The 15,493-nt window shown below is 44.3% G+C and overlaps 1 protein-coding gene across 1 annotated transcript in view; it reads left to right on the forward strand.

Moving 5' to 3' along the window:
- The first annotated feature begins 2,337 nt into the window (after positions 1 to 2,337).
- The window catches only part of LOC116442265 (protein LYRIC-like), a 32,163-nt gene continuing 19,007 nt past the window's right edge, over positions 2,338 to 15,493 (forward strand). The window contains exons 1-4 of the mRNA XM_032105093.1: positions 2,338 to 2,415; positions 2,670 to 3,236; positions 13,689 to 13,748; positions 14,936 to 15,026. Of these exons, the coding sequence (XP_031960984.1) occupies positions 2,338 to 2,415; positions 2,670 to 3,236; positions 13,689 to 13,748; positions 14,936 to 15,026 (796 nt within the window). The remainder of the gene's footprint in view (positions 2,416 to 2,669; positions 3,237 to 13,688; positions 13,749 to 14,935; positions 15,027 to 15,493) is intronic.

Consider the following 15,493-nt stretch of genomic DNA (forward strand, 5'->3'; position numbering starts at 1 on the left):
ACTCAGGGATTTCTGAGCAGCTGCTTAAGAACAAAATTCTCCTGCTTTCTTTCAGATACAGCTTTCTGAACTCCTGGTTAAGGGAGTCTGATTAAAGAGGTCTCCTCACCACCCCTCCAAAAGTGGTTTTGCTGGGGCAGTTTAAAAGCTTCCTCTCTGTATCTCTGATGTGTTTGAAAATCCTTAAGTCTACTGTTAATACATCAGGCCAGAACCTTATAATTTTGTTTCTTTTTTAGAAAATTTCATTTTTTAACAATTCAAGAGAAAATTGAAGTGAAAACTCTGCTTTAATTTCAGCTAGAAAACTCTGGTTTGCCTTTACCATGAAAACTCCCCAAACCAAGATTTTTGCCTTTTTTTTTTCTTTTCAGTGCCATATGATTTCATCAAGATCAAACAGCTTTCATGAAACATTTAAAAATTAATTACTGGATTTTTCTCCAGAAAACTTCCCAAAGCCTATCTTGATAATTTCAGCATCCTGAATGACAAACTCTGCACAGAAGCAGACAGGTTTGAGCAGGACCCATCAGGCATTAGTGTCTGCACTATTTTGTCAGTGAAAATCCACCACATTTTGATCTACAACAAATAGGTGGTTCCAGCTCCTAATTATTGGACTTTCTGTCCAGGTATGAATGGAGAACCACTTCCCATCTGACATTTGCAATTAGTTCATGTCACAAATAAATGGAAAAATACCTCCTCACTTTTGCAATAAAATTTCAGTCTTTCCATATAACATGACATGATAATAATTTGTGCTATTTTCATGGAGCAATACTATAAGAGATATGCTGCCAAATGAGCCTGTAATAGTACTAAAAAAAAAGGTCTAATATGATGATGCTTATCTTTGAAAATAAATGCCATGAGAGGCCAGCCACAGTAATTGCCTCTATTGAAGAAAAAAAGAAATAGAAAGGAATGGTGCAAAGCAGTAATCTCATACTCAATTAAGCAATGCTGACTCCTGGAATGTCTTTCAGCTTATGTTTCCCCAGGAAAAGAAAAACAAACTAATTTAGATGAGATGAAAGTAGTGAATTTATGTATGAGCTGAGGTATAGATTGTATGCATTTTAACAGCTCAGACCTGAAGAGATGTACCTTCATTTTACAAACAGGGAAATCAAGAAGGGTAAAAAATAAAAATCAAGATAAGGAAAAAAAAAAAAGAGAGAAATATCTAAACTAACCACATAACTGCCATTTTTAACTATGGAGGAAGTCCCCCTGTCTCTGACACTTGAACATGATTACTCAGTTATCAGCTCAGGGCTCCAGATGGGTGCAGGATAGACATATTCTCACAAGACGTCAGTATCAGGCCTAGGAACAAAACCACTCAAATTCCTGAGGTTTTAGACCACAAGATTATTCAGCGCTGAATTTTAGAAGATAGGCAACATGAGATACAGACAGAAAACGATAACTTGTGGGATCCATGTTTAAGCAGAAGCCTCCTATCCCTACAACAGTATTTGAAGTAGCACCATACCCCCACAGCTCTCTCCTATGTATAAAGCATTTCTCCCTCCCTCCCAAAACCTCTCTCTCCCCATAAGACCATTCAGCACATCATTTTATCCACAATCCTCTTGTATTTCATCTGAAAATTTCTAGAGTGCTATAGACACCTCATTGTGCTTTTAAAACCTAGACTTGTTTAGGAATAATTGTAATTAGGCCCAGGATATGAGAATAATAAATCTTTCATCCCTGAAGAGTTGGTAATCCAATGGAAGGATGGATAATGAACCTTTCCCAAAAGAAACCCATCTTTTCAATGGGTTCGAGTTTGAGCTCCAGCACTTGGATCCACACTCAAGAGAGAGCAATCCCTGCTGGGTGTGAAATAAAGCCATGACAGATAAAAGCCATTCTCTTAACAGCCTTTTCTCTGTGCTGGCTTTACTACAAATATGACTTTTTATACTGTTTTAGTTAAATAAGCTTTATCTACCATCTTTTTATTGTTTGGTTTTTTTTGTAGCAATGGCTCCTGGTAAGTCCCACTGTGTGTGCCAGGTGCGAGACACAACAATGCTGAGAGAACAAGGAGCACACTCCTTTCCTTCACTGCTATTCAATGTTTATTTTATTGCTCAGAGGTTGTCCCTCTAGTTTGACCAAGGCAAAACTCAGCATTCCACTTTAAAGAAACTCGGTGACTTCGAAAACAGACTTTCTGAGAGCATCATCTGCACTTATTCATCAGGTGGCTGGAGAAATTTTCCATCCTGCACGGCAAAGAGGTCTGTGGTTCGAGGCGCTCTGCTCTGCGTTCTGCTGGCGGCGGTAAAACGCTGTTTCTCCGAGGATCAGCCCGAGATGAGAGCGCATCTCGTGCTGCGTTACATGGCAGCGCTTGTCATCATCACAGCGATGGTGCTCGATAACGACATGTTTGTAACGCTGCCTGACAACAGAAGTACATCGCTAAAAACTATTCTGTCTAACTGTGGAATTTTGCAGAAACGCATCACTTGTGAGCATCCCTGCACACCCCAATCCTCGGCCAAACATCTGCTCTCAAACCAACGCTGCTGCCCGCAGCTCCGCTGCTTCGAATCGCATCGCCTTCACCTTTCATCGTGTACCACTCTCATCCTTCCATAGGAGGACCCATTCCGTGTATTAACCCCTTCCTTCCCTCCCACCAGCGATCGGCCGCGCCCGGGGTCCCACTCCCGCCCCCCCCGCACGGCGCACCCGCCCTTCGCCACGAGGCTCCCGTAAGCACCGACGTGTCCGCGCCCCCCGGGCCCCCCGCATCCCCCGCCCCGGCCGGCCGGTCCCCCCCCGCGCCGCTCCGCAGCCGCGCTGTGCCGCTCCGGGCGGCGGCGGCGAGCGCGGCTCCGGCACCAACTTCGGGAGCGGAGCGAGCGGAGCATCCCCGCCGGGGGCAGCGGCGGGGCCGGCGCGGCCATGCTGGGCCGGCGGCGCGGCTGGCGCTGGGCGCGGGGGAGCTGCCGGGGCGGCTGCTGGCGCTGCTCTGGCCGGCGCTGGTGCTGGCGGCCGCCGCGGCCGCGCTGCTCGTCCTGCGGGGGCTGCGGGACCGAGGGGCCGCGCCGGGACCCCCCCGCCGCCGCGCCGCCGGGGAGGCGCAGGAGGAGGAGGAGGAGGAGGAAGAGGCGGAGGAGGAGGAGGGTGGCCCCGCGGGGGCCGGCGGCCGGGCGGCCGGGGCGCTGCCGGCGCGGCAGCCGGAGGAACAAAGGCGCACGGCGCAGGTAAGGTTAGTGCGGGGTTCGCGCCTGGCCCGCTCCCCGGGACGGGACGAGCATCCTTCCCTCTCTCCTCCCCGGCACCTTTTCGTCCTGCCCGTCGCGCGGAGAACAGCCCTGCAGAGAGCCCGGTCTGCACCCTCCGAGTCCGGCCCCCCCGGGCTGCTGCCATCCCAGCTCACCCTGTCTCATCCCATCTCACCCCGTCCCGCCTAGAGACGCACCGTCCCGAACCTCTCGGTGTGATTTAGGGGTGAGTGGGCTCAGCATTCCCCGCCGAACCCGGTGGTGCCATCAAGATGACAGTGCAAGGCAGCAGGTTGCCCGAGCACCTGGCTGGGGGTTGCTGGCACTGGCTTTGTCTGACAGCATTAACTCCATATGAGATTGATCCTCTTTGCAGGGAATTAAGAAAACTGCAGTTAATGTCCATCATATTAAGAAGGAATATACAAGAATAGTATCCATACTACGGTGTTAACACAATATGCTAATGATGTGTATTTACTCCAAATCAAAGCTCTGCTGTTATTGCATTAATACGTGGCTGTGAGCTTATGACCATGGCCACCCTGTTGAATATATGCTGTGAGTTTAATTTCATGCACAGTATTGAAGTTTCTGCATGACATTGTCATGACTCTGTTGCTTTGACATGCTGTAAGCTGTCTGTAGCAGAAAACCTCAGCGTAAATTACAGAAAAAAGTTACACTGAGGCACTGCAATATGGAAAGTAAAGCTCTCAGAATAACTTACCAAACATAAGTATGTACTTAAAATTAATACATCGAGCTTTTTTTAACGTGTTGATCTGTTACTATTATCTCCTAGGTCTCATTTCTGAGAAAGACAAACAAAATTAATTTGAAGGATTTTTTTAAAGTGTGCTATAAAATAAGTGGTTTTGTTCCTCAGGAAGAAAAATGTGTCAGGCTTTCCATTGTAACACTAGTTTTCAAGGGTTTATTATTTTGTCATGAAGTTGTAGCTTTTAGTTGTATTATAGTTATCTTTTAATAAACTGTCCCATTTTAGTGCATTTTTTCTTTCATTGGTCAGAGCAGAACCTTGACCTGACAGCACAAGTACCCCAAATTAGTAAAGAACAATTAAATCCAAAAGCAATCTGAACAGAGCTGCCTGTGTCAAGGGGTGAAGAGAGATTTCAGTAACAATTTTATTATAGCTTTATAATTGTCTATACTAGATAACTTGAGTTGGCTGCAGAATGAATGAAAATTTTCCAGAGCCACCAGTACTGGTGCGGGACAGAAAGGGAGGCACCACCTTATTGTTTAATCTGTTACTATTATCTCCTAGGTCTCATTTCTGAGAAAAACAAACAAAATGAATTTGCAAGGATTTTTTTAATGTGTGCTATAAAATAAGTGATTTCATCCTTCAGGAACAGAAATGTGTCAGAGGCAATCCAGGTGCTGTGATGGTGGCAGGGTTATTAGTTCAAGCTGAAGGCATTGATTTGAATAGATATCTTCTAGTCAGAGATGTACATCTCACAGGCCTGAGTAACAGAACCAAACAAAGGAGGGATAAACAGAAGGGATAAATTTTTTTACAGTCATGTGCAGTTTCTGTCATTAATCTCTTTTCCAGTGCTGAGCTATTCCTACTCTTTAGGTACTGGGCTCTAGCAGTTGCATTTACACAGTAGCATCATCCTCTATATGAGACCCGCTGATTATTGTGCAGAGTATGGAAAACATGGTCCTGAGGAGGTGGAAGGATGAGAAGACGATGATCAAGAAAAATAACTTTAAAGATCCTAAAGATAGACAACCCAGAGAAAGCATCTTACATACCAAAATGAAAAACGGAGGCTTGTCCTCCCATGACGGTACCATGCCCTTTCCCTTCTCCATTTGTCTCTTTTTTTTCTTTTCCCCACCCTGTCTTCTCCACTGCTCCTTGTCGTTTCCCATCATGCTCTCTCTGTCTTTGGAACATCACATCCTTGAGGTAAAAACTTTATCTCCTTAAGTAAGTGTAAAACGCTGCACGCTGCTTTGGCACTTAGCTGATGTGAGGATGCCAGAACAGTGAAACATCTTTGATATGCTGAAATTTGCATATGAAAATCCCCACCAAAGCAGCAGAGGTGTTATTAATCCATTCATAGACATGGCCAATGCCGTAAGATGGGGTGTGCAGGCATTACAGGACGGGAGCCCCTCTCTGCTGCCTGCTGTGGTATGAAACCAAGACAGAAATTGCCCCCAGTGCTCAGGTGTGTTGATACATCCTAGCAGCCAAACATCTGCATATCCTGGAGTGGTGGATAAGTCAAGATCTTAATTAAAAGAACCTAGGTGGTTAATTATTTTTTCAGTTTGGGAATGCGTGTTTGCCAGTGGTTCCCAGTTGCTGCCTCATGGGTGGGCTGTAAGGTTGCCTTCCCATGAAATCTGCTCTTACTTGCAGTTGTCTGATGTAGGACTGATCTTCTTCCCTTTGTGCGTTCCTAATCCCCATTGCAATAGGCAGCCAGAAACTGTCCAGGAGCTACTGTGCACTCTTAGACCCAGACTGAGTGGCTTCCACAGCCCATGTGAGATAAGTCTGTTGAACAAACCTTCACAGAATCATAGAATGGTTTGGGTTGGAAGGGGACCTTGAAGATCATCCAGTTCCAACTCCCTTGCCATGGGCAGGGACACCTTCCACTAGAGCAGGTTGCTCAGAGCTCCATCCAGTCTGTCCTTGAATACGTCCAGGGATGGGCCACCCACCGTTTCCCTGGGAAACCTGTTTCAGTGAGTCGCCACCCTCACGGTAAGCAATTTCTTCCTGATATCTAATCTAAACCTCCTCTCTTTCAATTTGAACTCATTCCTCCTTGTCCTCTTACTACATGCTCTTGAAAATAGTCTTGCCCTCTCTTTCCTGGAAGTTCCCTTCAGATACTGGAAGGCCTCAGTTGGATCACTGTCATGGTTTAGGAATTGGAGTCCCCAGATTAGTGCCCCCACCAAGACTCTCCAAAACCACATGCTGCCCTCTCCTGCTCCCCAGCTTTTCCCCTCCCACCTGCAGCAGGATGGAGTTGAGAATTGGAGGCACAAAAGGTAAAGATCACTAAATGAGATAAGATCAATTTACTGGAAACAGCAAGGAGATAAGAGATAAGAGAACGAACAGGAACAGCAACAATACTAATAACAGAAGGTGCAATAAAAGAAATGGTTCACACAGAAACCCGTTGACAATAGACAATACCAGACTAGAAGGAACCCCTTCTCCCCAGAAGAGAATCCCCTTCCCCTGGCACCCCTGGCAATGACTGTAAGGTGGGATAGAATGACCTCCAGGTCCTGGCCATGCTCCCTTTCATTTTCTGAAAAAATTAACCCTGCCCTGTCCAGAACCAGGACAGTCACCCTGAAGTCTTCTCTTTTCCAGGCTGAACAATCCCAATTCTCTCAGCCTTTCTTCATAGCAGAGGTGCTCCATCCCTCTGATCACCTTGGTGACCCTCCTCTGGACTTGCTCAAACATGTCCATGTCCTTGCTGTGCTGGGACCCCAGGGCTGGATGCAGCACTGCAGGTAGGGCCTCACCAGGGCAGGGCAGAGGGGCAGAATCCCCCCTCACCTGGTGCTTTGGATGCAGCCTAGGACACAACTGGATTTCTGGGCTGTGCGAGCACATGGCCAGGTCATGTCCAGCCTCTCACCCACCGCTCTGTTCAAATGGGTACATGGCCTCCACACAATCACACAAGCACATTTTGAATGTGATCTCATTATGCAACACACGAAACAAGTTACATTCTGGCTGTTGTCACACAACCACACACACCAAAAAAACCCTCTAGAAATTATGCTGAGTGTGTTTAGTCTTTTTCAGGATTGCCTTTTCCCTAATTTCTTTTGGGAAATTGCTAATGGAACTTGCTGGAAGCCAACTGATCTGAATAGGACAGCTGCTGAGTTTGGGGATTTGTGTTTATTCAAAGTTTTTGGGTTGTTCTGCAAATTGGTCAGTTGCAAAGAAGAGCATTTTTTACAAATGCAGTGACATCATCTTCCTTAGGCATCTTCTAAAAATATGTACTATCTGATACATTCCAAAAGAAAGCTTTCTGCCTTTCAGAAGTGTCTTTATAAACTGGTGATACTTTTTGCCTCTTGCAGGATTGCTTAACAGTACCAGAACTACAGATCCATCCCTTTGGCTCCAGAGCTTTGCAAATAGACTTTTTCTTTTACCCTTTCAGGTTACACAGTATTCTTCATGCCAATGCAACAGAGTTGCACAATTATTTTAATACAGCTGTCTTGGATGAGAAATGATTTTGAAAGTATCTTGAAAGGTGTTGGAGTTTGGTAATTGACTCCTTAAAATTGAGCCTTTATCCCTTGTTGAGATGGTGCTCTAATTAATCAGAATAGAAGATCCCAGGAAACTGATTTCTTCATCCCTCCTCACAACAGTAGTTTTAATCTACTCACGCTGCAGAAACTCTTTCCCCAGATATGTTTTTATCCCCAGATGATGAGAGCAGCTGAACTGAGGCAGGTTCCTGTCAGCTCCTCATGTTTATGGCTGCTGTGTGGCTTCTCATGTGTCCAGGGAAGGCTGGCCAGCAGGAGGATATATAATGTAGGCAGCACCATCTTAAGGCTGTTTCCCTACATTTTCTCTTGCAATTGCTTTTGGATATGAGTGGCTACATATGCAGTCCTGGCTCCCACTTCTTGTCATCCACCTGTGTTTGTGGTCAAGGGGTCCCTACAAGCAACTTCATCCCTGGGAATGTGTGCAGAGGAACGGGCTTTCTGTGCTAATGGCCCAAGTCCTTTTCCACGAGGTTCTTGGAGCATCCATTTGACGGGAGAACCACCCCTTTCTTTGCTATGGTAGGTGCCTTAAGGGAAGGGAAAATTTCACATATTCGTAGTGTGTAGTTCTCATATAATTCTGTCTATTCATTGCATGTGTTTCCCACATCATTTTCCTTTCCAACAGACTCTTCTTTCCTACTGGGAACACATTTGTCTGAAGTGATTTTGCCAGGGAAAACTTTGCATTACTACATACCAATAATAGCTATTAATAATAAGATTATTAGTACTTATGGTATTGATCACAAACCAAGATTCTGCTCTCTTTTCCACCCCCTTTGCAGATATGTCTGTGTAGTGTTGTGAGCAGCCATGTCCCAAAGAAGTTCTTTTATGTTCTTCTGCCATGCATGGAGAGCCACTCAGTTTCCTATGCTAACAAACCCAATATGTATTTTTTTGGCTTTTCATTGTCACCTCAGCAGAAATTGCCATTGTGCTGTCCTTTCTCTAGCCGTTAGGACTGAATGAGTAATTTTCTTTGAAGCTGGTACTTTCCTGTTTCTCTGGTGGCCTCTGCCTCTGCCTAAACCCCTTCCTTTCTCCTCTGACAAATGCAGGCTTGTCTTTTCCCATTCACCTGGTTCCCATTGGTTTAGGGAATAAGTCTCCCAGAGCGAAGTCCATCATCAGGCCAGACCATGTGGCAAAGCCAGACTGGCCAGGATGTCTGCTTCCATTTATGGAACTCTGAATCAGAATTAATGAAACCCAGCAGTGCTTTATTTCCCAACACGTTTGTCTCCCCGATTGCTCGTTGACTGAGGATGGGGAAAGGCGAGCTCCTGTCTGGCTGCAGCAGCAGCACTTGGGTTTGCTCACCCTGTGGCCCAGCCCCTGCTTCTGTGCACAGGAGACAAGAACCCATCTGCAGAGAGCCAAGAGTGAGCTGCAAGTGGTGCTGCAAATATCTGACTCATAGCATGGAGTGTAGGGAGCAAGGACTGGGTCTTCCAGAGGATGCTGAGAGGGATGAAGACTCCCTGCTCACTTTTTAGCTTGTTGAAGATCTACTGAGAAAGCTGGAGTGCAGTGATACCTTGTTCAGTTATAACAGAGCATGTTTAAGGGAGGTTATTTATTGCCTGCTTAGAAAGTCCTTTTCTTTTTGTTCTTTTCTCTCACCCCCTCCCTTATTTTTTAAATTTAGTGCATGTTGGTGTTACTTTTGTCATACCAGTATTGCCTTTTGGCTTAAATCCACCATATTTATCTTGTGTTGTAACATAAAGGGAAAAAAAACCCATTTTTTTTTCACTGGAAATGAGCACTAAGAAACAATTTAATTGAAGTATTTCTTAAATCTGGAAATGGTTTTGGGTTCACAGACCCCCTGCCAGAATGGGGTAGTTTTGCTTCCTTTCATTTCCAGTGTCCAACCCACTTAATTTGAGTTTTCTGAAAGTGGTGGCTGAAAACAATTTTCTGAATCTTTTTTCATGTTCTTAAATGAATTCCCTTATTTCCAGTGTGTGAAGCATATAATAGCTCCCTTTGGGTTTCATGGGCTGAGTTTATTTTGTCTTAGTATCCCTCTACTGGGCAAACCTTTCCATGCCTTCCTAAGGAAGGCAACTTTAAGCACCTTCCCCAAGAGGGAAAAAGGGCAGTTAGTGAACTTGAAGCTGATATATTCACATAATTTTTAATTAATCCTCTAACCGGTTGGTGGCACTGAGATGTGAAAGCAGGCTGCCTGATCTGATAGACACAAAGGTGGTGGGTTTTATAAGAATGACTAGCCTGACAAAACTATTGAAATGCATAAAGGTAAGTCTCTAGGGGTACAGCTTTATGGCTTTGAATACAAGGTTTATATACTAATAATTAAACCCAGTCTTTTTAGCCCTTGGAGATGTATCACTTTGCCTTCTTTCTTTGTGACTTTACATAGAACTATATTAACAGCATAAAATAAATTAAGCACTAGCTCAAGAGAACCAGAAATTGCTAGTTTCAGAGCAATCATCAGAAATATAACCTTAAGTTACATAAAAAAGGGGAAAAAAGGCAGGGGGTGGGGGGGAAATCCTGTTCCACTGGGTCATGAACCAAATGTCCATGAACTAAAAATACCTTTCTATTGTTCCACAGAATGTGAGTAGAAATTAATATGCTAAGTCTGATTCCACTAAAAGTCCTGATTCTGTTTCTCTGCATATATTTGATGTATTTGGAATTGCACTTAAGACTTAATATAGTCACTTAATGTGGTGGGTTTAGATGTGTTTTCCCTGTACAAAACTACATTTTTCATGAAGAAAAAAATTTCCCTGACAGTATTAATTTCTCTTTAATGATTCCATTAGGTTAAACGAAATAAAATAATGAAAATTCCTTTTTCCTTTTCATAGTGGCCAAATGGCACGATAAAGAGGCATGACTAATCCCCTACCCTAAGGGCTTCAAAAGAGAAGAATAGGACAGGGTGGGGTTCCTCAGCCACACAGCCAGTTTACTGCCTGAAAAAGGGTTGGATAAGGGCAGGATTTAATACAAAAGGTCAGGCTAACATAATACATTTCCACTGAAAGGAAGTAGAACTCAGTAAAAATTCTTGGTGATGAAGGGAGTTGATGGTATTACTGAAGAATGGCAAAGAAGCAAGAAATATTTCAGGTTGGAAAGAAGAGCATCACCACAGTGGTGGGCTGTTCGCTGAGCATCAGTCAGTGGTCAGGTTTGGTATTTTTTTGCACTCAGCCGATCGTAAGGAAGGATGCAACAAGGTTAAGGAGTCCCAGGTGGGCACTTAGGGCTGAATAGCCACTCAGTCATCATGAAGACCCCTGGAACATAGTAAATGACTGTCAACAGTATCTAGTCAGTGATGGAGAGAGAGGGGGATGTTTGTCTAGCAGATTAAAATCATTTAAGTAGCAAATGTTGTGCTTGTTTGGTAAAAAGCATGCAGCAGTCAGGTTGGCAAAGCGTTAAAACAAACTGCTGCAATTTCCCCAGTTCCTTGCTTGCTTGTCATTTATATGGAGAGAAGGTCCAGGAATGTGATTCTGCCCCACCTGAGACAAGTCTCTCAGAGCCAATACAGTTTGCATCTTCCCTAATCCTCTATTGCACTCAACATTTTCCCTCTGGAGCTCTCCTTGCCTGTGTGAGGGCTCTGCACAGCCTCGGGCTGTGCTTGCTTATGCCAGCCTGGGGGAGGAAGGCAGTTTCATGTCCTTAATCCTGACGTCTCTTTGTCTCTGCCTGTAGTCCCTCATGCTTGCAGAAGCATCTTGATATAAAGAGAGGCTAACAGGAGGTGGGATGTCTCTTACCCTCTTATGTGTGTGTCTGAAAGAAGGCGAAAAAGCATCCTCCTCTTTGCCTCCTAAGCTGGTGTTGCTATTTCTGTGCCCATGGTGGCAGTCTTGCTCAAAGTGCCTTCACTTGGGAGGTCCATTTGCAAAGCCTTCAGGAAACTGTGAAGATTTCATTATGAAAACTGGGAAATCACCAGGGTTTGATGACATTAGGAAGGAATATTCCACTCACATATTGTGTGGCTTCCTCCAGTCATCTCTTCTTGCATTCTTCCGATAAAATTCAGTTTTCCTGAAGTTCTCTGTCACAGAATGGAAAGTCACTCCCCCAACATTCTGCATTGCATAGGAATTGTTGTCGACTGAGACAAGATTTGTTTGCATTTTCACATATTTAAATGGAGAGAAGCATATGCTGAGAAAGAAAGAAGTATGAGCTCAAGATTTTCCATATCTATGTGGTTCAAATTTTCACCAAAATGCCCCTGGTTTTGTATTTTATATCCCACATCATATGTGAGAGGGTGCTTCCCTCTCTGCTGCAGGGGGAGTGGGATTTTTCCCTTGAGCAGAGCAGGAGATGGAAAATGGTTTGTTTTGTGGTGGGGTTTATGGAGTGCCTTTAGTAAATGAACTTGAGAGTCTTAGATGAGAGAGCCCATGGGAAGAAACAAGACAGCCTTGCTAGCTATTAACAAATGTTGCTGGGTTTTAACAGGGAAGTAATTATTTTACTAATGTTCAGAATTACATAATTGTAAACAATTATATTGTTTGCATTTGACAGCCAAGGGAGACAGAGGAGATGTGGACCAGTTTGGCTTAAGCTTCTAATGTGAAGCTGGTGGAATTACTGCTATGACAGGCAGGGGTTTTGCCTCTTGTTACTGGAAGATCCAGAATCAGTATTGTCTGTGTGCAAAGCCCACGATTTTGGGGCTTCCTCTCCTAATAATTGTGGAACATGGGATGAACACCAGCCTGCTGGGTGCACGTCCACTGTGGGCTTGTAACTGGTCTGGGATTCCAAGCAAGCACCTCCAGGGATGAAGCATTTGCTAGCATACAGGTGCCTGTCATGCACTTCAAAACAGATCTTCCTGAGACTTGTGAAGAATAGCTCTAAAATCCCCAAAATATCAAAGAGATGAGCATTAAGAGTCTGAAGGACTGCAGCCCCACTGGGTCTGCTGGGGACAGACATGGACAGTCACCCACAGGATTACATCTGCTGGTAGCTAATCACAGCCACAGTGCCTCAGGGACAGAGATGACTTGTGAGAGAGGAGAGGAGGAGGAGGCAGGAGGAAGCATCAGCAGGCTTCCCTTCCCTGAGAGGACTGTGGGCACCAGGATTCAAAAGGGATCAGATGAGTTTTGCTCTGGGCAGGGCTGCCTTCACCTGCCAGGGATGCCTTAGCCCCAGGTGGAGGAGGATGGATCAGGGATTTGGGTGACAGCCTGGGTCAGGCTCCCTGCTGGGAGCTGTGGGATCAGCTGGCCAGCCCAACAGGTCTGATGGGCTGAAGGAAGCCTGGGCAGTGCTGAGCAGTGGCTGCACTGCACAAGGACAGCAACCTGGGTAAGGCAGAGAAGTGCCATACATCCAGCAATGAGGTCCTGTGTCTGTCAGGGGGAAACAGAGGCACCTGTGGAGAGAGCTTCTGCCCTGTCTTGGATGCTGCTGGCTCTGCACAGTGTGCAGTGGCCCTTGCTGGCACAGCCCTTGCTGTCTCAGCTGCAGATTTACACCCTCCCATCTCTGTAGCTGGTGGCTGGCAATTGCTGGGGGATTCTGAGACAGCTGATACAATAATCAAACTATAATTTGGAAAGTCCTTAAACATTTAATGTTCACTTTACAGGATCTAGGTAGGATAAAATCTATTCTTTTAGTTGGTCAGATAGACTTGAGAGGGAACATAAGGTCCACCCCAACTGGTAAACAAGAATTAAAATAAGCCTTCTCCTGTCTATGCTGTTTTTTTAAGACAGGCTTACCCTATTTGAAAAACAACTTTGATCCTAGACAAATCTTATGATAAACCACAAATATGTCTGCTTTGGAATAAATCTTTGTGGAGTTTCTGGATTTACATTCATAATGGCTTAGCATACACTAATTAATTTGAAATAAATTACTCCAGTTGGAACAAGGCCACAAATTCTAGCCCAGATTCATACAGGGGGGTTACTTAGCTGTATCTTTCAGACTATTAAATGTATTACAGGGAGGTATTGAAATAAATATATTTATATTTATATTTACACATACACACACATGCATGTATATGTACTATAATGCATTTTTTTATTGTCCATCTCCTAGGTTCCAGTGAATGGCCATCTTATCACATCAGTCAACATCAGAGAGAAAAAGCTCCTCAAGGTACCAGAAAGAGTTTTAGAGTTTATGTATTGTCTTTCAAGAGACAGTTGTTTTAAGAATGCTCTTTTTTTAAGGTAATTTGTTCTTCCTGGGTTTGCTGCACTTAAGAGATGACTTAGGAATATCAGACCACGTAATTTTCTGGCACAGTCACACTGTAGTGCTTGTCACTGCCACCACAAGGGAGATGGTCTCATCATCCAAGCCCAGAAGTGGGTGCTGGGATCTCCTGTATTTCTGTTCCAGCTCCAACAGGGACATTTCCTTGGGTGTCTTTAAGGGGGCATTGAGCACTTGTACAGATGTGGAGGAAGAGGTCGATGCTTTAAAGAGCTTCCAAGTCTTTGCAGCAAGTTTTACAAGTTGCCCAGAGAAGCTGTGGCTGCCCCTTGTGTTCAAGGCCAGGCTGGACGGGGCTTTGAGCAGCCTGGTCTAGTGGAATGCATCCCTACCCATGGTAGGGGGTTGGAACTGAATGATCTTTCGGGTGTCTGCCAAGCCATTCTGTGATTTTGTGATTCTGAGTGAGGAGCAGCCCCCGAGCCTGTGTTTCTGGCAGGGGTTTCCCACCTTGGAAAAGTCAAGAACCACTGTGTTTAAACTAGAGCATTCAAAATTGATGGTTTAAGGTTAGCACTCCTGTTTCATCAAGCTGTATGAAAATGGCCTCAGCTACTCCTGTGCCCTTTCAGATTAGTGTAAACTACAGATGCCTTCATTAAAAACAGTCTGTTCCATGGTTTGGGGGGTAGTGTGTGTGTGTGTGTGAGGGGTTGGGGGTTTTTATAAAGCATTGACAGGATCCTAACTCTTGATTTCAGCATTCTGGATTTTAAAGTGGGTAAATACTTTAGACTTTCCTCCTTCACAGGAAGAACATTAGGACTTAAGAACGATGAATGCAAATCTTACTATAGAGCAGGCACCTGAATTAAAATGTGAACTTTCTAATCTAGCAGATAAGATTTGTAGGTCCAAAGCAATAGCATTTATTTGTTTGGAGTTTGCAATTAAATCTGCTCAGGAAGGCTTTTGCACACACTTAAAGAATCCAGCAGTCCCCTGCTCTTTCTGAGTATCATGAGTTGCCTCCATTTTGAAACTACTGCCCTGACTTTTTTTCTTCTGGATGAAATGTAACAAATACTTGTTTTATCTTTCTGCCGTGTATCTCATGAATACTGTAGCCTAAGAAGAAGAGGAAAACCCAGTGCTCGGACAAGGAAGTGCCAAAAGATCCGCTTTCTGTGGAAAAAGACAAACTGCAAGAGGAGGAAGGTAACAAAAGATCAGATTCTTCTGTTATCTAATGCATATGACCAAATAGTAACATGGGATAAAATATGTCAAGAGGGAGGTCTTCTCTACTATTCTAGAGTTCTGTGTTAGTAGGAAAAGCTGCCAGTTTGAGAGTTATTTCTATCACCTGCTCCTTCCTACGTGTAACTACATGGACAGGGGCTGTTGCAATCTGGTCTAATTACAGAGGAGTAAAGAGAGCTAACACTCTGAATAAAATGGGTTGAATTTTGAAAGATTTGAATATACCCAAAAATATGATTAAAACCAAACGAGGTTAGATGTTGATACCAAAAAAATTATATGTTTTATTTAACAGTAAAAAAGGCAAAGAGAAGAAGGAGAAAAGATAGAAAGAAAGAAAGAGGTGTGGGGGGGGGGACAGGGAGAGTGACAAAGATTAAGTAGAAACACATCACCCCTCTATGGGTTCCAACAATGTCTTG

The sequence above is a fragment of the Corvus moneduloides genome, chromosome 3 (genome assembly GCF_009650955.1).
Source record: "Corvus moneduloides isolate bCorMon1 chromosome 3, bCorMon1.pri, whole genome shotgun sequence".
NCBI lineage: Eukaryota > Metazoa > Chordata > Aves > Passeriformes > Corvidae > Corvus > Corvus moneduloides.